Here is a 26,544-nt window from a genome sequence, read left to right as displayed (position 1 = left end):
TAAATAGGGTTTTCCAATTGCAAAATTAAGTGTTTCGGCTGTAGAATTAACTGATTTTTGTATGAAACTTCTGCAAATCTGGATTTTATTGAATCAAAATCTGTTTTTTTATTATGATAAAATTAAATGTGTGTTGTAACGAAGCTTCAGCCACTTTGTACTGATTTCTATTATGATTTCAACGGTATAAACTCAGTTGCATCAAACAAAGAATGTTCAATATTAATTAGTGTTTCTTTTTATTAAATTGTGTATCTACAACGGTTTTACAAAAGTTTAATATCTTCTCGATGGAAATACAAACAAAAGCGATTTCATAGGGCGCTCCCTTTCAGCCCCAAGAGCGTAATTGAAAGAGAGATCCTGTTTAAATAAAAAAAAAATTTTACCTGGTATTATTTCCCGTATTTTAGTTAATAGTAAATCCGTGTATTTCTTTTCTGTGTAAACTTTGAGTAAAAAGCATCTTGATTTCGTAAGATGTCCACTAAATGAAATACAAATAATGTTGAAAGCTTTAGTTGAACCGACATCTTTACTTATTACATTTGATGATTTTAGTGCAGTCATTATTTCAATATATATTTACAATACAGAGTGGATTCTACATAACTATCGTTTTACGTTGTGTACGTACATCTGTCATTTGTCAATAACGAAAATTAAACGCTGTTACTAAACAGTTCAATAACACCCGTTTTTCTTTCAGTATCAGTATTAATCGAATATTATCTATGGATTGAAAACAAAACGTTAAAATTTAATTTCTTGCTCGCCAACAAAAGGCATTACACCGATTTTTATACTTCGAAATTTTTTTGTCGCCAATCGACAAAAAAAAGTGTTAGATCGCATTCTATAAACTGTTTTGATTGACCGCAGCTCTATTGTCCGTTAAGTATTAATAAACTATCCGTGGTGTGTACCTAATCGATTGGTTTTACCATCTTAACAGAACCGGATTCTAATATCTCACTACACTTTATGACGTATTTGTATTTTGATAAATAGAAAAACTTGTCTCCTAAGTCCAATTTTATAACCTAAGGTAAAACCAAAGACATTTAATAATTAAACTTCACTTGTAAAATAATAGAAAACAGAACGTCATCAGGTTTTATATCTGTTCTGTGTTTCTGAATCTACTTGTTTTGTGTCTGTTTATTTGATAACTGAATCATTTAGCTACCACCTTTTCTATACGTTCTGTGTTTCGCGTTTAACGGTTTTGTAACGCAGAACATTATTTCTTCATATTGTCAAACGCTTCTTCTTTCTTGATTCACTTTTGACAGCCAATATTCTTCTCATTTAAAGGGGAATATTTGTTTGTGGTTTCCAAGAGTTGTTTTCTGATGTATAAGTCTGATTTTTGTTTTGTAAATTCGTGCTTTTGTTTCTTGTCGCAGATATTTGTTTCGAATCACGCGAACTTATTTCCTCTGGTTACCCGTCCTCTTATCCCGTCTTCTACGTCTCCATAACTGGTTACGTCAATTCCAAGGTACTTGAATTTCATTTTCTGTTGTATTGTTTGACCTTCTACTTCTAATTTGCATGTAATGGTCTCTTCTGATGTTGTCGTGCATGTGGTTTTTAATTGGTATTTAATAATTGTTTAAGATCATCTTCATTTTCGGCTGTTGGGCTGGCATGGATTTTGTTTACGTTCACCATTAATGCGAGCCAACCAACTTCAAGGATTTCTTAACCAATTGTCGTAAGATGGGATATTGGCCATCGTAATCATTAAGAATTCGATTCTGTCCGTGAGATTTTCTATTTTTCTTTGCCTCTAGTTGACTTCTTGAATAGAAACCTCCACGTTATTCCTCACGTATATCGGTTTCCAGAATATTACCTTCTCCTTCGAATAGTTCTATTTGGTGAGTTCATCTCGTATCTAACGTTCTGTACGCTCAATAAATACTCGTTTTTGTTTGTATTTGTTTCAAACTTCTCGACAGAACCATGGACTATGTGTGTGTTACCATAAAAATGGTAAGTTCATGGTGGTATTATTGCTCCTAGTTTGTAGTTAAGGTGCTGTTTCAATAGAATAGGAAACAGAACGTCGTCAGATGTTCTATTCGATTCTGCTTCGTGTTTCGAGCTATAGAAACATCTGTATACCGATATATTTTCCTTACAGGTGAAATCACTACAAAAGAATCCCTAGATCGCGAACAGAAACAGTCGCACGACATCGTCGTAGAAGCTAGAGACCAAGGAGTACCGTCTAGAAGTATTAGAAAAACCATCGTCGTAACAGTATTAGACGTAAACGATAACGCTCCGGAAATAGTAGATCCTCAAGAAGACGTCATTAGCGTTCGAGAAGAACAACCTATCGGTACCGAAGTGGTTAGAATAAGAGCTGTAGACCTAGATAACGGTCTCAACGCTTCAATAACTTACTCGGTTGTAAAAAATCGAGATTACGATGGACATAACGTATTTTCCATAGATCCCGTAACTGGAATTATCAAAACTCGCGCCGTACTAGATCACGAAGAAAAAACAATCTATCGATTAGGTATTGCGGCTACGGACGGCGGTCAACCTCCCAAAGAAACCGTTCGAATTTTGAGAATCGAAGTTTTAGATTTGAACGATAACAGACCGACGTTCACCAGCTCGAGTTTGGTATTTAGAGTGAAAGAAGACGCTCCAATTGGATACGTAGTTGGATCGATATCGGTATCAGAACCGACGCACGAAAATTCGTTGAACGGAGCCGGAGGATACGTCACTTATACGCTAACTTCCCTATCGACGGACGTTTTGAACGACGCTTTCGATATAGATAGAAGCACCGGTACTTTAGTCGTCTCCAGACAATTAGACAGAGAAACCCAATCGGAATACAAGCTAGAAGTTAGAGCTTTAGATACAAGCGCTATGAACAATCCGCAAAGTAGCGCGGTTACCGTAAGGATAGACGTCGCCGACGTCAACGACAATCCTCCCAAATGGTCCCAAGACCCGATTACAATCCAATTGAACGAAAACACCGATATCGGTACTGCTATATACAATTTCACAGCTTCGGATCACGATACCGGTACAAACAGCGATCTACGATACGGTTTAACGGAACAATTTCCACGGGACGGGAGTTTTTCCATCGATTCCTTAACCGGTACGTTGATTCTAACCTCGAAACTCGATTTCGAAACGACGCAAGAATATACTTTAATCGTATCAGCAACCGATCAATCTTATAACGTATCTGAACGATTAACAGCTTCGGTTACGGCGAAAATATCGATACTAGATACCAACGATAATCCGCCGGTGTTCGTTACACCCTTAACCGTCGTTTATATACCGGATACTACCATCATCGGTATGACCATCACCCATATCGTAGCCATCGATAAAGATAGCGGCGATAACGGTAAAGTCAGTTACGTTATCACTAACGGCAACGAAGAGGGAATTTTTTCTTTGGGATACGATACGGGATGTTTGACTTTGGCGAAACCTCTAAGTGGTGATCGAAAAAATTTCGTTTTGAATATAACGGCCAACGACCGCGGCAGTCCAACTAGGAAGGCTACGGTGGAATTGAAATTGATGGTTCGCGGTTCGGTGGATAGCGTTCCGAAATTTTTGGAAGCGCAGTATATGATCGAAGTGTCGGAAGATGTCGCCGTCGGATCTGTCGTGACGAAAATGTCGGCCAAAAGTGGATTCGTAACGGAAGGTATGTCGTTTTAATTTATTTTTATCATACAAATTTGAAATATTGTTACACTATGATTTACACTGTAAAAATTAACACTGCGTTAAATATGGCTTCTGTACCTCTATGGTTACTTGTATTGCTCGCCGTTTATCTTCTATATGTCCTTGTAATAATTCTAAAACATTAAAGAATGTTCCTAAAGTGTCTAGTACTAGATAAACTTCTGTCCAGTTATCTGGAGTAACTTCTTCTTGAGAACAATCCTCTGGAGTAACTCTAAATGGAGTAACATCTGAAAGAAGTTCTTAGGAACATTCAACTGGGATAACTTTTTCTTAAAAACAATCCTCTGGAGTTACTTCTTCTTAAGAACAATCCCCTGGAGTAACTTCTTCTTGAGAACAATCCTCTGGAGTAACTCTAACTGGAGTAACATCTGAAAGAAGTTCTTACGAACAATCAACTGGAATAACTTCTTAAGAACATTCCTCTGGAGTAACTTCTTATTGGAAACATCTGGAATAAATTCTCAGGAACAATCAACTGAAGTAACTTCTTCTTAAGAACAATGCTCTGGAGTCACTTCTTCTTAGAAACATTTGGAATAAGTTCTCAGGAACAATCAACTGGAATAACTTATTAAGAACATTCCTCTGGAGTAATTTCTTCTTGGAAACATCTGGAATAAATTCTCAGGAACAATCAACTGAAGTAACTTCTTCTTAAGAACAATCCTCTGAAATCACTTCTTCTTAGAAACATCTGGAATAAGTTCTCAGGAACAATCAACTGGAATATCTTCTTAAGAACATTCCTCTGGAGTAACTTCTTATTGGAAACATCTGGAATAAATTCTCAGGAACAATCAACTGAAGTAACTTCTTCTTAAGAACATGCTCTGGAGTCACTTCTTCTTAGAAACATTTGGAATAAGTTCTCAGGAACAATCAACTGGAATAACTTCTAAAGAACATTCCTCTGGAGTAATTTCTTCTTGGAAACATCTGGAATAAATTCTCTGGAACAATCAACTGAAGTAACTTCTTAAGAACAATCCTCTGGAGTCATTTCTTCTTAGAAACATCTGGAATAAGTTCTCAGGAACAATAAACTGGAATAACTTCTAAAGAACATTCCTCTGGAGTAATTTCTTCTTGGAAACATCTGGAATAAATTCTCAGGAACAATCAACTGAAGTAACTTCTTCTTAAGAACAATCCTCTGAAGTCACTTCTTCTTAGAAACATCTGGAATAAGTTCTCAGGAACAATCAACTGGAATAACTTCTTAAGAACATTCCTCTGGAGTAACTTCTTCTTGGAAACATCTGGAATAAATTCTCAGGAACAATCAACTGAAGTAACTTCTTCTTAAGAACAATCTTCTGAAGTCACTTCTTCTTAGAAACATCTGGAATAAGTTCTCAGGAACAATCAACTGGAATAACTTCTTCTTAAGAACAATCCTCTGGTATAACTTCGGAATAAGTTCTCAGGAACAATCCTCTGGAGTCACTTCTTCATAGAAACATCTGGAATAGCTTCAGCTATTAAAGATCTTTGTCTTGTTTTCCATATACTTCCATGTATAATGCTGTCGAGTCCCGCAATATCTCCAATTTCGATAAAATGTGGATAGAGGCTTGGTCCTCTACGTAATAGAATCTCTACTTTTCCAAAGTCTCTATTTAACAGTTCTTCCCCGTTGATTGTTCCGTTAACTAGTTTTTCTTTATCTACCCTCTCTTCCAGTGTTTTTTCTCTATTTTTTTGAAGTAAATTCCCCAAATGGGAAACATTAACAAACCAGTTTCATTTCTGTAAACTCCAGTTTGCTCCAGAACCCATTGGAGTGTATCTAGCTGATTTAACTTGTGCACACATTACTAAACCAGCTTGGATCTTATGATATTCGTTTTTCCGCTATACTTTTCAATTATATATGTAGATTTAGAATAACATCTGGTCCAACCGTCTCTCATAGTTTCTACTATATTAAATTATAACAGATGCCGTTAAATGGCGTGCGGCTGTGTACCCGTCGCAATAATTTTTACAATTATCAAAATACCAAAGATGAAATTGGGCAATTTTTGATTATCTTTTTTTCGTCTTTCGTCATATCATAAATTTTTGTAAAAAAATTACCTTTTTGACTATGGAGTTTCCCTAATCACATTCTGGTAGTTTTTCGAATTGAAATTTCCCTATTACATTTTCAGGACACAATCTAACATTCGTGTTACCTTCTGACGAAACTTTCGACATAATTTCATCTACCGGTGAAGTTATAATTAAAAAACCCTTGGACAGAGAAAAAATAGAAACCTACATAGCTACGATTTACGTCAGCGAATCCTCTCACAAAACCACCCTATTCGATACGACGACGTTGGTAGTAAAAGTGACGGACGTCAACGATAACTTTCCCAAATTCCAACCGGGCTCTTGTTACAAACTATCCGTGCCGGAAAATTCCGATACGGCCGTCATTCACACGATAGTCGCCGAAGACGAAGACGAAGGCGCCAACGGTGAAATTTATTACAGCATAACCGGCGGCAACATCGGAAATAAATTCAGCATCGACGTCAAAAGCGGCGAAATATCTTCCAGACCGTTAGATAGAGAAAGCCAATGGAGATATTCTCTAACTATAGTGGCTAGAGATCGAGGGAATCCGTCTTTACAGAGCGACTGCAATTTGACGATTTTCGTTGAAGATCAAAACGATAACGATCCGAAATTCGATCTATCCAAATATTCCGTAGCCATATCAGAAGACACGCCGATCGATACCTCAGTTTTAAAGGTACACGCTTCGGACGCCGATCAAGGAATCAACGCCAGGATCATATATTCATTAGCCAACGAAAGCCATTGGTTATTTCGGGTCGATAATAAAACCGGAGTTATCACTACCGTTGGGTAAGTTCATATTTTGACTTGAAATTTATTTTTATTATCAATTTTTACGTTATAATTGAGAAATATGTTCGTTTTTATAATTTCCAAGTCTGGCAACGTTGTTTAACTAACCCAACTTAGTTTTTATGGTGGCAAATTATTAGTAGAAGAAAATCTATCTCAACGTTGACAGTTTTTGGTAGTCGTATGAAAAATATTGTTCTTTAATCGTCTTACGATTAACATAACCTCAGCAAGAACTTCAACACCATGAGGTTATGATATCTGTGTACTCTATTTTCTATTTTCTCGTTTTCTTTATCTATTTATCCATCTTTTTAATCTACATTTAACTTCTTTTATCTTCTGTTGCATCTTTCGAGGTGGTGTGTTTTCCGTAGTCAAATTATTACGATTAAAAAGGACCTTAAAGAGTTATCAACTACATGAACATCAGCAACATCGAGTAGTTCCTCTTTTTTCTTTTGGAATTGTTTTCTCAGTGTATTGGTGCTTGGTGTGGAGAGTTTCCTTCAAGATTTCACGCGTTTTCTTGGGAAATGGTAGGTTTCTTCCTAAGTGATCCTTCTTCTATCTTTCTTCTTCCTTAAAGTTTCTTCAATATCATTATGAAACTTTCCTTACTCAAAATTCTTCTCAATTCACTTGGGAACTTTCTTCTTTTTTCTCAATATTCTTGAGTTCCTTCTATGCTGAAAACTATGGTCTTTTCCTGGAAATCAACAACTCTGAGAGGGTTCTCTTTTCTGTTTTAATCTTGTGGAGTCTTTCCTAGTCCTTCCCATCCTATAAATTCAATAATTTTTTGGAAATAACAGGATCTTTCCTAATTGATCCCTTTCTTCTTAATTTTCTTCAATGTTGTAGTCAGTTATGAGTTTCCTTAGCCAGAATTCTTTTTATTTCTCTTTCTTAAGTGAATTCTTTACTTTTTTCTCAATATTCTTGTGGTCCTTCTGCTAAAGTTATCTATGCTCAAAATTATGGCCATCTTCCTAGGAGTCAAACGTTTATCTGGATGTCGGGGTTCCTTCAAGATTTCTGATTCATCACTTCACTCTTCCTTGGTGTTTATCTGGATGTTGGTGCTCCTTCAAGATTTCTGATTCATCACTTCACTCTTCCTTGGTGTTTATCTGGATGTCGGGGTTCCTTCAAGCTTTCTGATTCATCACTTCACTCTTCCATGGTGTTTATCTGGATGTTGGTGCTCCTTCAAGTTTTCTGATTCATCACTTCACTCTTCCTTGGTGTTTATCTGGATGTTGGTGCTCCTTCAAGTTTTCTGATTCATCACTTCACTCTTCCATGGTGTTTATCTGGATGTTGGTGCTCCTTCAAGTTTTCTGATTCATCACTTCACTCTTCCTTGGTGTTTATCTGGATGTCGGGGTTCCTTCAAGCTTTCTGATTCATCACTTCACTCTTCCATGGTGTTTATCTGGATGTTGGTGCTCCTTCAAGATTTCTGATTCATCACTTCACTCTTCCTTGGTGTTTATCTGGATGTCGGGGTTCCTTCAAGCTTTCTGATTCATCACTTCACTCTTCCATGGTGTTTATCTGGATGTTGGTGCTCCTTCAAGTTTTCTGATTCATCACTTCACTCTTCCTTGGTGTTTATCTGGATGTTGGTGCTCCTTCAAGTTTTCTGATTCATCACTTCACTCTTCCATGGTGTTTATCTGGATGTTGGTGCTCCTTCAAGTTTTCTGATTCATCACTTCACTCTTCCTTGGTGTTTATCTGGATGTTGGTGTTCCTTCAAGTTTTCTGATTCATCACTTCACTCTTCCATGGTGTTTATCTGGATGTTGATGCTCCTTCAAGATTTCTGATTCATCACTTCACTCTTCCTTGGTGTTAATCTGGATGTCGGGGTTCCTTCAAGATTTCTGATTCATCAATTCACTCTTCCATGGTGTTTATCTGGATGTTGGTGCTCCTTCAAGTTTTCTGATTCATCACTTCACTCTTCCATGGTGTTTATCTGGATGTTGGTGCTCCTTCAAGATTTCTGATTCATCACTTCACTCTTCCTTGGTGTTTATCTGGATGTCGGGGTTCCTTCAAGCTTTCTGATTCATCACTTCACTCTTCCATGGTGTTTATCTGGATGTTGGTGCTCCTTCAAGTTTTCTGATTCATCACTTCACTCTTCCTTGGTGTTTATCTGGATGTTGGTGCTCCTTCAAGTTTTCTGATTCATCACTTCACTCTTCCATGGTGTTTATCTGGATGTTGGTGCTCCTTCAAGTTTTCTGATTCATCACTTCACTCTTCCTTGGTGTTTATCTGGATGTTGGTGTTCCTTCAAGTTTTCTGATTCATCACTTCACTCTTCCTTGGTGTTTATCTGGATGTCGGGGTTCCTTCAAGCTTTCTGATTCATCACTTCACTCTTCCATGGTGTTTATCTGGATGTTGGTGTTCCTTCAAGATTTCTGATTCATCACTTCACTCTTCCTTGGTGTTTATCTGGATGTCGGGGTTCCTTCAAGTTTTCTAGTATCTTGTTTGGGGTCAATTTTTGGTATAGTTGCTGTTTATAGATGTCCCAATCGGAATCGACTACTACCTCAAGTTGGAGATTCTACTACTAGTACTTTAAGTTCATAGATAGATCAAAATGGTATCCAAACTATTATAGTTTCGTCCTCCTATTATGTCTACGAATGATTATGAGTTAGTGAAGATAAATTTGATGGTGTCTTTTTATTTTTATTTCAGTTCTTTCGATCGAGAAAAGCAGAGTACGTACAGTTTTCATATAGTAGCAACCGACAGTGGTAAATACAACGCTAGATCCCAAAGCGTTCAAGTGACCGTTAAAATTTTAGACGTCAACGACAACAAACCCATATTCACCCAATACCCTTTCAAACAAAAAGTCCTCCCTTACATTCAACCCGGTCAAATAATACTTAAAGTAACAGCTAACGACGCCGACGAAGGCACCAACGCCGATATAGTTTACAGTTTATCTAGAGGAGATTCTTACGGGAAATTTAGAATACATCCCAACACAGGAGTATTGACAACGACGCAAAGTTTAGCTAGCAACAAAGGGAAAGTGATCTATTTAAACGTACAAGCGACCGATAAAGGAAATCCGTCGAGGAGTTCGTCCGGTCTGGTGGAAATCACCGTCGGCGACTTGCAAGACGGTTCGCCGGAACTGAAATTCCAAAACGATACTTATACGATACGAGTAGCCGAAAACGCCGAACAATTCACCGATATCGTTCAAGTATCCGCTATAAGAACCGACGGTAGACGCCAGAAGATATTATACAACATCGGTAGCGGTAACGAAGATAATATCTTCGTTATTAACTCAGATAGCGGGATAATACAAGTGCGCGATTCGAAAAATCTCGACTACGAACTACATAAAACTATCGAATTAACGATAGAAGCCAAAACGGAAGGTTCGCCGTCTTTGCGCGGTTATTGTAAAGTCGCGATTCGATTGACCGACGAAAACGATAACGCTCCGAGATTTACCCAACAGCGGTACGCCGCCAGCGTCTGGGAGGGTAATAAAAAAGGGGAATTCGTTTTGCAAGTCATCGCGTCGGAACCGGACGAAGGCGCCAATTCGCGAATACTGTATCATATAGTGGACGGTAACCACGACAACGCGTTTAAAATAGAACCGGCGTTTAGCGGTATATTGAAAACCAATATCGTATTAGATAGAGAAATTAGGGATTTGTATAGATTAACTGTGATAGCTACCGACGAAGGGGTACCGCAAATGACGGGTACCGCGAGAATCCGCATCGATGTTGTCGATATTAACGATAATCAGCCGACTTTTCCGCCTCACAGTATCATCACCGTTAAGGAAGATACTTCCGTCGGAACGGTATTAACGATCGTAAAGGCTAACGACGTCGATACCTATCCGCCGTTGATTTATAATTTCGCTAAGGATAATTTCAAAAACGATTTGCAGTATTTCAGTATCGATAGGTATAGCGGTAAAGTGGTATTGATGAAAAATTTGGATTTCGAACTTTGGCGGGAATGTAAAATCGGTATAGTAGCATCGGATACGGCGCATTCGGCTCGAACTACTTTGACCGTGAAAGTTGACGACGTCAACGATAACGCTCCGGTGTTCTTACAATCGTCGTACGTCGCCAGTTTACCGGGTGAGTAAAAATAGTTTTACATTTTAAATAGATATCTGTATTAAAGCGGTTTTGTAAGTTTTTTTTTTCATTGAAATAATTTGTTTTTTATAATTCACCTTGTAAACTTTTTTTAGTTCTTTTGGACTCGTAATTGACCTCGTAGACTTTTTATTCAGTTCTATTGGGTTTATAGTTGACTTTGTAGCTTTTTTAATACCTTTTGGCATAATTCACCCGGTAGAATATTTTTTTAATTCTTTTGGGCTTATAATTCACCTTGTAAACTTTTTTTAGTTCTTTTGGGCTCGTAATTGACCTCGTAGACTTTTTATTCAGTTCTATTGGGTTGGGTTTCTGATGCCTTATTGACGTTGGGGAATTTTTTTTGGGTTTTTTGGGTTCATAATTGACCTTGTAGATTATTTTTAGTTCTTTTGGCTTCATAATTGGCGTTGGGGAATATTTTTTTGGGTGCTTTTTAAGTTTATAGAGTAGGTTTTGTAGAGTATTTTTTCAGTTCCTTTGGGTTTATAATTGAAGTTCGGAAATATTTTTTTCAGTTTTTTTGGGTTTATGATGTTGTAAATTTTTTCTTTGGGTTACAGTTGACCTTGTAGCTTTTCTAATACCTGTTGGACTCATAATTGACCTTGTAGCTTTTCTAATACCTGTTGGACTCATAATTGACCTTGTAGATTTTCTAATACCTGTTGGACTCATAATTGACCTTGTAGATTTTTTTAGTTTCTTGAGTTCATAGTTGCCCTTGGAGAATATTTTTTCAATGTTTTAATTTATAATTGGCTCTGGGGGATGTTTTTTAGGTTTAAATTTTAGTTTTTTCAGTCCTTTTGTCTGGGTTTATAATTGAGCTTTTAGAGTATTTTTGCTTTTTACAGTTCTTTTGTGTGTATTATTGACCTTGGGGAGTATTTTTTCAGTTTTTTTGGGTTTATATTTGAGCTTTTAGAGTATTTTTGCTTTTTACAGTTCTTTTGAGTGTATTATTAACCTTGGGGAGTATTTTTTCAGTTTTTTTGGGTTTATAATTGAGCTTTTAGAGTATTTTTGCTTTTTACAGTTCTTTTGAGTGTATTATTGACCTTGGGGAGTATTTTTTCAGTTTTTTTGGGTTTATATTTGAGCTTTTAGAGTATTTTTGCTTTTTACAGTTCTTTTTAGGGTATTATTGACCTTGGGGAGTATTTTTTCAGTTTTTTTGGGTTTATAATTGAGCTTTTAGAGTATTTTTGCTTTTTACAGTTTTTTTGGGTTTATAATTGAGCTTTTAGAGTATTTTTGCTTTTTACAGTTCTTTTGAGTGTATTATTGACCTTGGGGAGTATTTTTTTAGTTTTTTTGGGTTTATAATTGAGCTTTTAGAGTATTTTTGCTTTTTACAATTCTTTTTAGTGTATTATTGACCTTGGGGAGTATTTTTTCAGTTTTTTTGGGTTTATAATTGAGCTTTTAGAGTATTTTTGCTTTTTACAGTTCTTTTGAGTGTATTATTGACCTTGGGGAGTATTTTTTCAGTTTTTTTGGGTTTATAATTGAGCTTTTAGAGTATTTTTGCTTTTTACAGTTCTTTTGAGTGTATTATTGACCTTGGGGAGTATTTTTTCAGTTTTTTTGGGTTTATAATTGAGCTTTTAGAGTATTTTTGCTTTTTACAGTTCTTTTGAGTGTATTATTGACCTTGGGGAGTATTTTTTCAGTTTTTTTGGGTTTATAATTGAGCTTTTAGAGTATTTTTGCTTTTTACAGTTCTTTTGAGTGTATTATTGACCTTGGGGAGTATTTTTTTAGTTTTTTTGGGTTTATAATTGAGCTTTTAGAGTATTTTTGCTTTTTACAATTCTTTTTAGTGTATTATTGACCTTGGGGAGTATTTTTTCAGTTTTTTTGGGTTTATAATTGAGCTTTTAGAGTATTTTTGCTTTTTACAGTTCTTTTGAGTGTATTATTGACCTTGGGGAGTATTTTTTCAGTTTTTTTGGGTTTATAATTGAGCTTTTAGAGTATTTTTGCTTTTTACAGTTCTTTTGAGTGTATTATTGACCTTGGGGAGTATTTTTTCAGTTTTTTTGGGTTTATAATTGAGCTTTTAGAGTATTTTTGCTTTTTACAGTTCTTTTGAGTGTATTATTGACCTTGGGGAGTATTTTTTCAGTTTTTTTGGGTTTATAATTGAGCTTTTAGAGTATTTTTGCTTTTTACAGTTCTTTTGAGTGTATTATTGACCTTGGGGAGTATTTTTTCAGTTTTTTTGGGTTTATAATTGAGCTTTTAGAGTATTTTTGCTTTTTACAGTTCTTTTGAGTGTATTATTGACCTTGGGGAGTATTTTTTTAGTTTTTTTGGGTTTATAATTGAGCTTTTAGAGTATTTTTGCTTTTTACAATTCTTTTTAGTGTATTATTGACCTTGGGGAGTATTTTTTCAGTTTTTTTGGGTTTATAATTGAGCTTTTAGAGTATTTTTGCTTTTTACAGTTCTTTTGAGTGTATTATTGACCTTGGGGAGTATTTTTTCAGTTTTTTTGGGTTTATAATTGAGCTTTTAGAGTATTTTTGCTTTTTACAGTTCTTTTGAGTGTATTATTGACCTTGGGGAGTATTTTTTCAGTTTTTTTGGGTTTATAATTGAGCTTTTAGAGTATTTTTGCTTTTTACAGTTCTTTTGAGTGTATTATTGACCTTGGGGAGTATTTTTTCAGTTTTTTTGGGTTTATAATTGAGCTTTTAGAGTATTTTTGCTTTTTACAGTTCTTTTGAGTGTATTATTGACCTTGGGGAGTATTTTTTCAGTTTTTTTGGGTTTATAATTGAGCTTTTAGAGTATTTTTGCTTTTCACAGTTCTTTTGAGTGTATTATTGACCTTGGGGAGTATTTTTTCAGTTTTTTTGGGTTTATAATTGAGCTTTTAGAGTATTTTTGCTTTTTACAGTTCTTTTGAGTGTATTATTGACCTTGGGGAGTATTTTTTCAGTTTTTTTGGGTTTATGACCTTGTCAATTTTTTCTTTAGGACACAGTTGACCTTGAAGCTTTTCAAATGCCATTTGGGCTCATAATTGACTTTGTAGATTTTTTTAATTCTTTTTGGTTCATAATTTACCTTGGGGAATATGTTTTTCAATGTTTTGATTCATAATTGGCTCTAGGGAATGTTTTTTGGGTTTAAATTTAGCTTATAGATTTTTTCAGTTCTTTTGGGTTTATAATTACCCTTGTAGAATGTTTTCAGTTCTTATGGCTTTGTAATTGACTTTGGGGAAAGCTTTTTTCATTTTTTTTGGGTTTATAATTGTGGTTTTAGAGTATTTTTGCCCTTTACAGCTCTTTTGATTTTATTATTGACCTTGAGAAGTATTTTGTCGGTTTTTTTGGTGTTTAAAATTGACAATTCGTAATATTTTTGCTGTTTATAATTCTTTTGGGTTTTTAATGGACCTTGCGGAGTTTTTTCATCTCTTTTGGGTTTATTATTGACATTGGGGAATATTTTTTCGGTTTTTTAGGGTTTGTAGTTGACCTTGGAAATTATTTCTGCTTTCTACAGTTCTTTTAGATGTATAATTGAGCATGAGGAATATTTTTTCTTTTTTTTTTGTATTTGTAATTGAATTTGTAGAGTATTTATATTTTTTCCCGTTTTTTTGGGTCCATAATCAACCTTGTAGAATTTTTTAATTTATTTGGGGTCATAATTTTAACATTTAAAGAATAATTGGGGAAGTAGATTGTGATATTAGATGATTTCATAATGAATTAGAGAAATTTGTTCATAGTTATAGATATAGTTAGTGGTATCTTCTAGTTCTCGTCGTTTTTCGAGATACATATATTTGTTTTTTCACAAAATCCCACTCCCAATCTTAACGATTCTTATTTCATTTCTCTTTTTAGATGGTAATTCATCACCCCTTAGCGACATTCTCGCTTTAAACGCTAGCGACGCAGATTCCGGCGATAACGCAAAAATAATTTACTCCCTAGTAGATCCTTTACCGGGTTTTTCCATCGACGCAGAAGACGGTATCCTACGAGCGAACATTTCCACGTTATCCCATTTAAACGAAGATATTTTACTAACCGTAAAAGCCACAGACTCCGGAACACCACCACTACATACTTTGGTGTCAGTTAAAGTAAAAACCAACGGGGGCGTCGCTACCGGCACGAAATCGTCGAACAAAATGGATTATAAGTAAGTTTTGACAAAATATAATATTAATTTGAGGTTATGTATATGATTTTTTTAGGGTTAATATACCGGAAAATACGACCATAGGAAGTTCCATTATACATTTAACGAAACCAACGGACGCTCTCTTTAAAATCGTAGAAGGAAACGAAGAAGGAATATTTGAGGTTATAAATCCATCCGGAGACGTAGTTTTAATCAAACCATTAGATAGGGAACGACAAGATTTTTACAATTTAAAAATATCCAACGATATTTCGTCTACATCGATGATAAACCTCAAAATTGAACTAGAAGATTCCAACGATAATCCGCCGATTTTCCAAATCATCGATCACGAAAAAACAATCAGCGAAAATCTTCCGATCGGTTCAACGATCGAAACTATATCAGCAACCGACGCGGATTTAATCAATACGCCGAATTCTGATGTTTATTACGAAATTACATCGGGAAACGACGAAGGAAACTTCCAAATACATCGACGAACCGGAATATTGACGGTGAATAAAACTTTGGATTTCGATAAAGGAAACACTCGGTATAACATTGTTATAAGAGCGTGCGATCGAGGAGTACCGATTCTATGTACCCTTAATACGTTCACGATAAATTTACGCGACGAAAACGACAACGAACCCAAATTTCCCGTAACGGAATATTTGGAATTCGTTAAAGAAAACGAACCGGTCGGTACGGCGGTATTTACCGCACGAGCTACCGACGCCGATAAAGGACCGTTCGGACAATTAACTTATAGTATAATACCGTCATACGGACAATTAGACAATTCCTGGAAATTGTTTAACGTCGATAAAATCACCGGTTTAGTTACCACATCGACGGTATTCGATTACGAACAACGTAATAAATACAATTTTATGATACAAGCGCGAGATACCGGCGGTAAATCGACATCGATCAAAACTCGAATCGAAATCGAAGGTAAAGACGAATTCCATCCGCAATTTACCGAAAGAACGTACAAATTAACTTTAGCTACGTCTTCGATTTTACCGATCGGTTATATAGCGGGACGAGTTACCGCTACAGATCGCGATAAAGGTCCCGACGGTAGAATCGTATATCAATTGGCAACGCAGCATCCTTATTTCAAAGTTAACCGTACCACCGGCGATATAATGATCAAAAAGAAATTAGATTACGCCGAATTACCGAATACCGGCGGAGAAATAAGTTTAATTATAACCGCTACTTCAGGTCGACAAGGTTCTTTAACGAATACTACAGTAGTGGAAATAATTTTAGATCCCCTAGCCGATCCGGGTACTAATCTAGCGATAAACGGCGATATAAATACTTCGATACCGTCTACCGGCGGCGGTGGAATCGCCGATTGGGTAATGGGGCTATTAATAGCTTTAATATTACTCGTTATAACATTCGGCGCCGTATTCGTCTACCTACATATGAGAAATAAACGTAATAAAAAGATAAATAAACCTACTTTGGGTAACGAAGCCGTTTCGTCGTCGAATAATTACGTCGATCCGAGCGCTTTCGATACGATACCGATTAGAAGTCGAGTGGGTTCGTTACGTAACGGTAATAATCAATTTGCGCCGCCGAAATACGACGAAATCCCCCCGTACGGCGCGCCGCATCCGGCTAGTTCGAATTCCGGCGCGGCGACTACTTCGGAATTATCCGGATCGGAACGATCCGGTTCGAGCGGTCGGGGTTCGGCGGAAGACGACGGCGAAGACGAAGAGATACGAATGATAAACGAAGGACCTTTACCTAGAGATCAAGGAGCGCTACAAGACGGCGACGCTCTATCGAATAATTCTGTTAGAAATACGCAGGAATATTTGGCGCGTTTGGGTATTATCAATAATAACGTTTCTAATTCGAATAGTAATAATAAAACGGTACCGCCGATGGATATATTCGACGAAGAAGTCGGTACGGAAAACGATATAACGAATTTGATATACGCCAAATTGAACGACGTCACCGGCGGCGGTAATAGCGATCGCGTCAGTTCGACTAACGACGGCGGTATGATGAACGGTTACGGCGACGTCGCCGCCGTTACGCATCAACCGTCGATGAACGGTTCATTGAGTTCGATAGTGCATAGCGAAGAAGAATTGGCGGGTAGTTATAATTGGGATTATTTGTTAGTTTGGGAACCGCAATATCAGCCGTTGGCGCACATTTTTTCCGAAATAGCGAGATTGAAGGACGATACGGCGTCGGTGCATAGCGGGGCGAGTGCGACGTCTAGCGTTAAAAGTAAAAATTCGGTAGCTCACGCGAAAAGTGTTCCGCCGCCGTTGATAACGAGCATAGCGCCGCGTTCGATAGCGATGCCGGTTTTGAATAGTAGGAGCGCCGTTCATCATAATCAAATGATGTTGTTACCTAGATCGCCTATTAGTCACGATTTGGCGGGCGCTACTTCGACGGCGATGTCGCCGAGTTTCTCGCCTAGTTTATCGCCGTTGGCTACTAAATCGCCTTCGGTATCGCCTTTAGTTGCACCCGGATTGCCGGCGTCTCATCACGTTATGGCCAGACAGACGGCGTCTAGGAATAAATCTGTCGTTGATGCGGAACTGAGGATTTGATTAGTGATTAGTGTATGTGCGTGTGTAGGTATATATATAGCGTTTTGGCTGTGTTGCGTTTTACAGACTGATAGAATTGATACAAATTATTTTGAAATAGCATTTTTCATCTAAAATTGATTCATTCCGTGAATGAATTTTTTAAGCAATAACAAAGTTTCCTTGGATATTTGTTGTTCCTAAAAATTCATAATCTTATCGAAACGACAATACCCGTTGAGGTGCATTGAAACTTTCTAAAATCGTTTTATTTCAAGGTTCAGTTAGTTCCTTATCATTTTGATTTTTTTTTCTTATGAAACTTCGTCAAATGTCCTTCTTGTAATCCCCCATCGGCCACGTAGATTAACATTTTTTTTTTTTAATTTTGTAACAACTCTTGGTCATTTCTTATGCACTTCAGATATTTGCTCAACCGCTTTTTCACTTATATAACGTTCTCTAATATCCTTTTCTTTCTTGTTGGGATACCTCCAGGTCGTCTTTTAACTACTTCCAGTCTTGTAATATCTCCAGGTCTCTTCTAATCACTCATTGCACCTCCAGGTCTTTTCTCCGCCACTTCATTTGAAGTATTAGTTCTTTTCATATTGTTCAAGAACTTTCTTACTGATATAACGTTCTCTTATATCCTTTTCTCTCTTGTTGGGATACCTCCAGGTCGTCTTTTAACTACTTCCAGTCTTGTAATATCTCCAGGTCTCTTCTAATCACTCATTGCACCTCCAGGTCTTTTCTCCGCCGCTTCATTTGAAGTATTAGTTCTTTTCATATTGTTTAAGAACTTTCTTACTGATATAATGTTGTCTAATATCTTTTTCTTTCTTGTTGGGATACCTCCAGGTCGTCTTTTAACTACTTTCAGTCTTGTAATATCTCCAGGTCTCTTCTAATCACTCATTGCACCTCCAGGTCTTTTCTCTTCCATTGCATTTGAAGTATTAGTTCTTTTCATATTGTTCAAGAACTTTCTTACTGATATAATGTTGTCTAATATCTTTTTCTTTCTTGTTGGGATACCTCCAGGTCGTCTTTTAACTACTTTCAGTCTTGTAATATCTCCAGGTCTCTTCTAATCACTCATTGCACCTCCAGGTCTTTTCTCTTCCATTGCATTTGAAGAATTAGTTCTTTTCATATCGTTTTAGGATTTTTTTATTTATATAACATTGTCTAATATCTTTTTCTTCCTTGTTGTGATACCTCCAGATCATCTTTTTACAGCAAATCTTCTCATAACCACTTGTTATGCCTACAGGTCTTTTCTTAGCCACCTTCATACTGTTTCTATACTTTTCACTCATTCTTTTTGTCTAACTCTACGTAATGTCCTTTTGGTCGTTCTTGTGATACTCCCAGGTTCTTTTTTTACCACTTAAACAAACAAATTCTTATCTAAGTGTTTTAAGTCTCCTTCTAACCATTTAATATTGCCTTCAGGTCTTTTCTTCTGTAAAAATTAGTCATCTTTATATTATGTTTCTACTTTTTCACTTATTTTTTTATATCTAACTTTGTCTAATGTCATTTTATTCCTTCTTGTGATACCTATTTATAACCATTTGATCTAAATATCTATCTTTTTGTTTTTTGATACCTTCAAGTTTTGTTATATTATTTTCTCTATCACTATTTCCCTTTTTTTCTTTATATAAATATGTCCAACCCCTTCTTGTTTCTTCTTTCAGTACCTTCTGGTCTTCCTTCAATCACTTAAGACTTAATCTCCTTCCTTTTTGTCCTTTAATACCTAAAAGTCTAATACATCCAAGTCTTTTTTAACCACTTTTTTATCTTGCATTATAGCCTTCATTCAACCAGAATTCTTCTATCTGTCGACCTTGTAATATCTTCAATTTTGCTCCTAACCACATTCACTAAATCTTGTATTCACTGGCTTTTTACATGTTGTGAAAAATGGTAGTCATCTTGTACCAAAAAAAAATTGTATTAAATGTCAGTTGGAACACGATATTTTTTAATGAAAATAGCTATTTTAAAAAATACCAGAAACCATTTTTTTAGTTAGTCCATGTTTTAATGTTTGTAAATAACAAATAAATGCTCATATAGGTAGCAGCGCTGCCTGCCATTCTTAGCCATACAAACAACTAACAGTTTTACTTTTTATTTTCTCAACAATGAAAATAATTCTTTGATTTTTCTAATTTTGATCTTATTAAAAAAATAATGATTTTTCTTCCTTAAGACTCCTTTTGTCATTTGTTCAAAATTTTGAATCGAAGAATATTTTCAGTGTACTGTTGTATGTAGGATTTAAATTATTTTTGTACAAATATTGTAAATTAGTTTTTTTTGTATTATTTGTTCATTCACAATGTAAACTATTAGTCAAATTACTACGTTTTTGTAGAATTTATTTTCTGTAATAGAATATTTTTTTCCATACCTGTACTTAATCGACTGAAAAAATACTGATTTTTAATCGGGTTGTAAAAATGTAAAGTATAAATAAATGAATTATTAATTATCGTTGTATTTTTATTTATTCCTGTATATCAAAATTTTTTATAGTAAAAAAACATTTGAATTAACTATCATGGACCAAATAATCTTATTACACCAACAAAACCTGTTATATAGAGGTCTCTTCTTTCTACCCTATACAGCCACTTAAATAAAACTAACCTCTTAGGTTAATGTCAAAATCAGCTGATTATTATCTCTTATTCATTTGTGTGAATCATTTTAGAGTAAAATAAACATTTCAATTAACTATCTTGGACCAAATGATACATTTTCAATATCACCTTCAATCTTCTTATTACAAAAACCCACCTCTTATATAGAGGTCTCTTCTTCCTAACCTATACAGTCACTATAAGAAATATAACTTCTTATAAAGAAATATTGTTCCAATACTCGCCAAAATAGCGCTAGTGTAGCAAGTGGAAATGATATGATTTGATAAACAAATTTGCTAATTGATTTGTACATAGATAATTTTGTTGAAATGCTTTAATTTACTATCCTACTCTAATAATTTCTGGAGCTGTTTTTAAAATCTTTACATTAGCTACTAAAGGACCACCTTAATTTACTTTTTTCAATGGACACTTTTTGATATAGATTCTCCTTTCTTCTACACTCCTCAGTTTATGTGGTATATTATTTTATAGAGTAAAATTAACATTTTAATTACTTATCTATTTCTATTATCACTCTCGTATCTTCTTTTTTCATAAACAAAACCTCGTGTATAAAGGTCTCTCCTTTCTCCCTATACAGTCACTCTACGAAAACTAATCTCTTATAAAGAATTGTTCATTCTAAAACGATGTCAAAATCTGCTGATTTTTATCTTTAATTAATTTGCGTGATTCATTTAAGGAAAAAATAAACATTTCAATTAACTGTCTTGAACCAAATGATACATTTTTAAAATCACTTTCAATCTTCTTATTTCACAAACAAACTTCGTATATAAAGGTCTCTTCGTTCAACCTTATACAGCCACTATAAGAAAACTAACCTCTTGTAAAGAATAGGCAATTCTAAAACGATGTCAATTTAATGTCAAAAACAGCTGATTTTTTTCTTTTCATCGTAAACAAAATACTTTTGGTGAATAAAGTATTTATTTTGTGAATTTTTTTTTGTATTATTGGAATCAATTTATAAAAATAATTTTTGGTTGTGTCGTTTTGGGAAAGTCAACTAGATTGATACTAAACGGGTCCAAATTGTGCACAAGGGCTCTAAATTCGCAAAGATTGGAGTCTTACAACTATGCTTTAGGCGCAGAAACCCCTTCTCTGAAATTAGTTGATATAATTTTTGATTTAGAAAAGAAATTTTAAATATTCTCATTATGTACATTTCTGAATACAACTGAGATCAATAACCGGCGTTCTTAAACGATTCTTTGAAGTAAACTTCTTAGGTTCCGGTAGGCTCCAAAAACCTAAAGGGCGATTCTTAGTAATCATATTACAAGTTTGATCATTCGCGTATCTTAGTATTGAACGTCTTAAATTATGAAAATTGTTACAAGTCACATTTTAATAACATTTGTTGTATCACGTTTGCGCTGATAAATAAAAAGTCATTTGGTCCATAATCTTATAATTAACGACTGCATGCAAATTTGGTATTTCTATTGTTTGTTTGTGGGTGTGTGTAATTTATACTATATAGACTGTTTAGGTAAATTCAGAGATATAATGAGAATGATAATCATTCGAATGTGTGATCAAACATTGTACCAATTCGGTAAAAAAATATAGTGAGTAATTTTAATCGATGCGTGCGCGACTTTTTTATCTAATCTACTGTTTGCAATATGAAACAGACACTGTTTTATTTTTATACACACTAAATGTGTATGTATCACCTTTTTTTTCGTCAAGATAACGTCATAGTTGTAATATGATAACAACTTAGAACAAATATGGAAATTAATCCGAGACCAGTGCCAAAATTCACCTGTTATTTCTGTAATAAAGTTATCGAAAATGACACAGAAGTGGTAAGTTTTCTTGATTTGTCAACAAATATTTTTTTTGAATTGATTTTACTTCAAAAATCCATTAAAAAATCTTAATTATTATTATACACTATTTTTGCCGCTTCATTTCTTTTTGTTTTGTACTCCAAAAATAAAACTTATAGCTCGGTATATTTAACCCTACGACCCTTAATAAGATTATTATTTCATAGTCTAACTCTATATATGGGTATTAATTTCAACCAGTATACTTTCTCTGATGCAACTTTCTTTTCAACCCCGGTAATAATAACTGTTGTAGTTTCCGTATAATATAATAATAATCTAAAGCAATTGACTATTTACTTTATTTTCGCCATGATTCAAAGGGGCATACTACAGTATGTGGGAACGTTTTGGTACCGTGTGTTAATAAATGCGGTGCTTATGTACCAAGAATGGGATTACAAAAACACAATAAAGAGTGTGTCAACAGGACTACTAATACTTTACCAAAACAACAAAAGCGACGAGTACCAAATACGTCTTATGGGCTAGCACCAGACAGCAGGAATATAGCTTCAAACAATTCCACTAGAAGTAAGTTGGATATATATGATTTATTAAAAAAATATATTCAAAAGGGGTTGTTGGTAAATGTCTTCAACTATAAATTACTATAACTTTAATACATAACCTCAAAAGTAAACAAGATGCCATTTTTAAAAAACTAGCTTCTATAGTTTACCTTTTTTAGTTGTAATGATGTCATTAATTAACGCCATAATGTACTGATGAATAAAGTTTTACCTAACAACGATAGATTATGTTTTGTACCCTTGCAAACGGGTTATAATTGTGAGTTCTTTAGAATTTTTAACATTTTCACAATTAATAACGCACTCTCAAACATATTCCAAATATATCATAAATAAAACGTCGATTCATGACGTCATTATTATCACTGGCCGGAGTATTGGTGTAGATTTCGAAAAACTAGCCTAATCTTGACATTGTTGTTGATTTATTGACATTAGTGACATTTAAGGGTTATCCTCATAATATGCATTATTTTATCTTCATTGTGTTACTTTCAGATTTAAAATGATTTTTGGTACGCTTAGGTGCGTGTAAATAGTGAAAAATTTTGTGTAACATCACCAAGAATGGATTTTGTGAAAATTGAGGATTCTTTTATTACGAATCAAACTTTCTATAATACATTGAAGCAAATCAAATGAATAAAAATGCTTTTATTGTTACAAAAAGAGGAGATTATTATTTTTATGTAATGAAAAACGAATTTTTACGCCTGATAGCTCTGATATCTACATAAATACTTACTCAATATACTATTATAAATTGCGTAGAAACAAATTCGACTGGATTTTATATTGCTCTCGTATAAATAGCTTTTGTAATTTATTATGAGTGTAGCTAAAGGAATTTTGAAAAATTTTACACCGTTTCCACCACCTCTCATTGTACAAATTATTATCTGATGTTGAAATTTTTATGTTTTGAGAAAAAATAGAAATAATTCTTAAAAATACGAATAAATCAAATTCTAGACACCATATACTCATTATTCATGAAACAACTGCTTTATCTGTCAAAGGTCAAAAGTTTTTACCTACCCTATAGTTTGCCTTATACAAAACAACCCTCTTTTGCTTCCCTGTTCAATTTGTTCCACAACCACTCAATCGGGTCTAGGTCGGGCGACTGTGACGGCCAAATCATTACTTCCAATACATTTTTCTTTTCAAATTCTTTTGAATATTCTTTGTTCCCTGGGATCGTTGTCATACTGGATGATAAATTTTCTTCTGATCAAGCACTGGCCAGAACGTACTACAATTGTTACCAGGTCTTCAGTCGCCTTTCCTTCAAAACATCCCCAAACCATCACCGAGCCTGCGCCGTGTTTTACAATCGGGATTACGTATGGTTCTAACAACCCCTTCTTTGTATTCTAGCCACGAATAATGGATTGATGAAAAATGACAATCAAAACGAACTTTACAAGCTCTCTAGAAAAATTGCAGATCTCGAAAGCAGATTTCAGTTCCAACAGGACAACAATAACCATCTATCAACTTCATTAACGAACTATGAGAAATTGAAAACGTCTCAGCTTCAACTCAACCTCGATTTAGAGAAAATCAAATATCAAAACCAACTTGCTTATGATTGGAGAAAAAAGACTGATTCAATTCTGGAGGCTTTGAAAGTGAATTTATCAAGCGTAGATAGAGCAAAAAGAGACTTAGATAGCAAGGTTATGGGTTTGCAGACTAGGATGATGCTTATAGAAAAACTACAAGACCAAATAAGTGGACTTGTAGATAGTTTTCGAAGAGAACAAGCTTACAACAGACAAGTAGATATGAGCTTCGAAGAAAACTTCGAGGAAATTAAAAAAACGTCGGCTCAAGAAAATGCAAAAAATCTAGCGATACTCGGCGACGTTAAAGATGCTTTAGACATAACAAAACAAGATATAGAAAACGCCAAAGTTCAACTAGAAGATCAAGGAATCAAATTCACTAATATCATCTACGATTTGAGAGGAGTAGGTCAAAGCGCTTCCGAAGCTATTAAAAAAATGGAAAATATGGAAAAAGAATACGAAAATTTAAAGAAAGAATTCACCCAGATGAAGTTAGATATGGAAATATTAGAAGGACTTACCAGTTCGAATGATTTCAGACCAGGACCTGGGAGATTGTTATGGAGGATCACAGAAGTCGATGCTAAAATGATTCAAGCAAAACAATCAGGAAATGTGGTTAAAAGCCCCATATTTTTCACACACGAATATGGATATAGGGTTAGGGTAAGTATTTACCTAGTGCACGCACTACCCACTAGGTTTCCCTACTTCCCACTTCCATCAATGATGATTAGGGATTCGGGATCTATCTTTCACTTAGTCTTTCTCCTTCTTGGTAATGATGTTCCTTATCATACTAACTCCCATTTTTTTTGCTCCCGTTCATTGTCTCTATAAGGGTGATAAAGTTCTTGACTTTATTTTTATTCAACTCCAACTTGCTGCAATCTTTTTGCATGAACGTGGAAGTAGTCAGTTGGACGGTGGTCGTAGTCTACCCATTCACGGCTTTCGTTGTCACGTTTTACCATCTTCTTGCCACGTTCTTCCTCTGGTTTTGCTTGTAGGTGACCTCTGGAGGCTCTACCATCCCCTAGAGAAGAATTGAAGGATAGGCTACAAAGTTATGGGGAAGTGCGTCATCGCGATGCAAGAAATTCCGGACCTATCCACCTGGGGCTGGAAGAACGCCGATTCGTGCGGTAGTTCTGTGTTTTGGGAACCATTTTGGACAACGAGCAAGATGTACTTGCGATCTTAGTAAACAAAAGTGTGATGGTCGGTGTAACTGCTACGTAAAGAACTGTTTCTTGTTTCTGCGGGCCTCTTTTAACATAAGATCACTCAATATTGGTGAGTTGAACCCCTTAACCTCCGATCTATCAGAATTTTAATATTTTAGGTGTTAATGTATATGAATGGATTAAAAAAATGGAAAGATAGATATGCATTGTTATGTCTGCATGTTCTTAAAGGAGATTTCGATATGGTACTAAAGTGGCCTTGTAATATTGAAGGAACCGTAGTATTACGAGATCTTGATGATTTAGAAAAGGTTCGTGTATGTTTTAATGATAATTTTTCTTTGTGTCGCTGAGTAAAAAAATTTGTTTATAATCTACAGCGACATTGATATAGTAAATTTGCGATTTCAGGCGAAGCCTTTTACTAAAGTAATAACCGCAAAACGACAAACAGGAAACGAAGAATGTGAAGAACCACAAGAATCTTCTTCGTGTTATATTTTCATTCCCCACTCTACTCTTTTGAAAAGTAACCATGTTAAAAACGATACGATATTTCTCGATATCAAAATACGCCAAAATAATAAACTTGAAACTAGTTTGTAAAAGAATTTGTACCTGATATTAAAATTTCATTTTGAATTTGTGATTATTATTTATTTATAATATATTTCGTTTTATTTTCTTCTTCTTTCTTCCTTTCCTAAATTCATTTGAGAAGAGGACATAAGAGGTTAGTCCACTGACATTCCAAGCTATCTAGAAAGACGACTAAGGGTCGGTGTTATAAAAATTTTGGTTCTACCAGACGTTATTAAACCGTTGGTCGCAACTCCACCCATGGTTAACATCTTCTCGGTATTATAGCCCATTTGCAACCATCAATTGGCCTAATGGAGCTGCACTGACAGTTCAATTTTAACCAATCAAATCCGAGCAAACTGTCAGTTGCCGGGGAAATGTCAGTAGCCTAGTTCCAACATTATATAAATTTAAAAACAAAAACTGTTATCTTTCTAAAGTAGCCTGTTTGGTAAAATTTCGAGAAAAAATGATGACGATATTGTTCAAATGATTCAATTAATTCAAAATAATAAGTTAATTCATCAAACGCAAGCCAAAGTAAACAAAAATTGAGGTTAGAAAGTACATTTCAACTCTCGGTTGACATTTC

The 26,544-nt window shown here is 35.0% G+C and overlaps 2 protein-coding genes and 1 long non-coding RNA gene across 4 annotated transcripts in view; 2 read left to right on the top strand and 1 right to left on the bottom strand.

Annotated features, from left to right (window-relative positions):
* LOC130444609 (uncharacterized) overlaps nt 1-614 on the bottom strand; it is a 47,395-nt gene extending 46,781 nt beyond the window's left edge. Inside the window, exon 1 of the long non-coding RNA XR_008909978.1 lies at nt 390-614. This is a non-coding gene — a long non-coding RNA (uncharacterized LOC130444609). The remainder of the gene's footprint in view (nt 1-389) is intronic.
* The window catches only part of LOC130444592 (protein dachsous), a 41,096-nt gene extending 21,048 nt beyond the window's left edge, over nt 1-20,048 (top strand). The window contains exons 6-10 of the mRNA XM_056779823.1: nt 2,153-3,709; nt 5,913-6,618; nt 9,349-10,778; nt 14,672-14,972; nt 15,028-20,048. Coding sequence (XP_056635801.1) covers nt 2,153-3,709; nt 5,913-6,618; nt 9,349-10,778; nt 14,672-14,972; nt 15,028-17,563 — 6,530 coding nt within the window. The 3' untranslated portion in view covers nt 17,564-20,048. The remainder of the gene's footprint in view (nt 1-2,152; nt 3,710-5,912; nt 6,619-9,348; nt 10,779-14,671; nt 14,973-15,027) is intronic.
* A 1,722-nt stretch (nt 20,049-21,770) lies between these two features.
* Nucleotides 21,771-26,056, top strand: LOC130453235 (TNF receptor-associated factor 5). Of its 2 annotated transcripts, XM_056792863.1 has the most exons (5): nt 21,771-22,052; nt 22,400-22,610; nt 23,990-24,849; nt 25,529-25,681; nt 25,782-26,056. In XM_056792863.1, exons 1-5 carry the CDS (start codon nt 21,975-21,977, stop codon nt 25,974-25,976), a joined length of 1,497 nt encoding a protein of 498 aa, XP_056648841.1. In that variant the 5' UTR covers nt 21,771-21,974; the 3' UTR covers nt 25,977-26,056. The 2 variants fall into 2 exon arrangements, with proteins under 2 accessions (XP_056648841.1, XP_056648849.1); XM_056792871.1 differs by lacking the exons at nt 21,771-22,052; nt 22,400-22,610 and adding an exon at nt 23,049-23,124.
* Nucleotides 26,057-26,544: the final 488 nt, after the last annotated feature.

This window comes from Diorhabda sublineata, chromosome 1 (genome assembly GCF_026230105.1).
Source record: "Diorhabda sublineata isolate icDioSubl1.1 chromosome 1, icDioSubl1.1, whole genome shotgun sequence".
Taxonomy (NCBI): Eukaryota; Metazoa; Arthropoda; class Insecta; order Coleoptera; family Chrysomelidae; genus Diorhabda; species Diorhabda sublineata.
Note: the sequence above shows the minus strand (reverse complement) of the source record. Positions and strands in the feature narration are given on the sequence as shown.

Bases quoted from the DNA above. Each gene is read 5' to 3' on its own strand.
- LOC130453235 (XM_056792863.1), top strand. From the start codon at position 21,975: ATGGAAATTAATCCGAGACCAGTGCCAAAATTCACCTGTTATTTCTGT. The intron at 24,850-25,528 runs GTAAGTATTTAC...TTAATATTTTAG, and splicing joins AATATGGATATAGGGTTAGG to GTGTTAATGTATATGAATGG. The intron at 25,682-25,781 runs GTTCGTGTATGT...TTGCGATTTCAG, and splicing joins ATCTTGATGATTTAGAAAAG to GCGAAGCCTTTTACTAAAGT.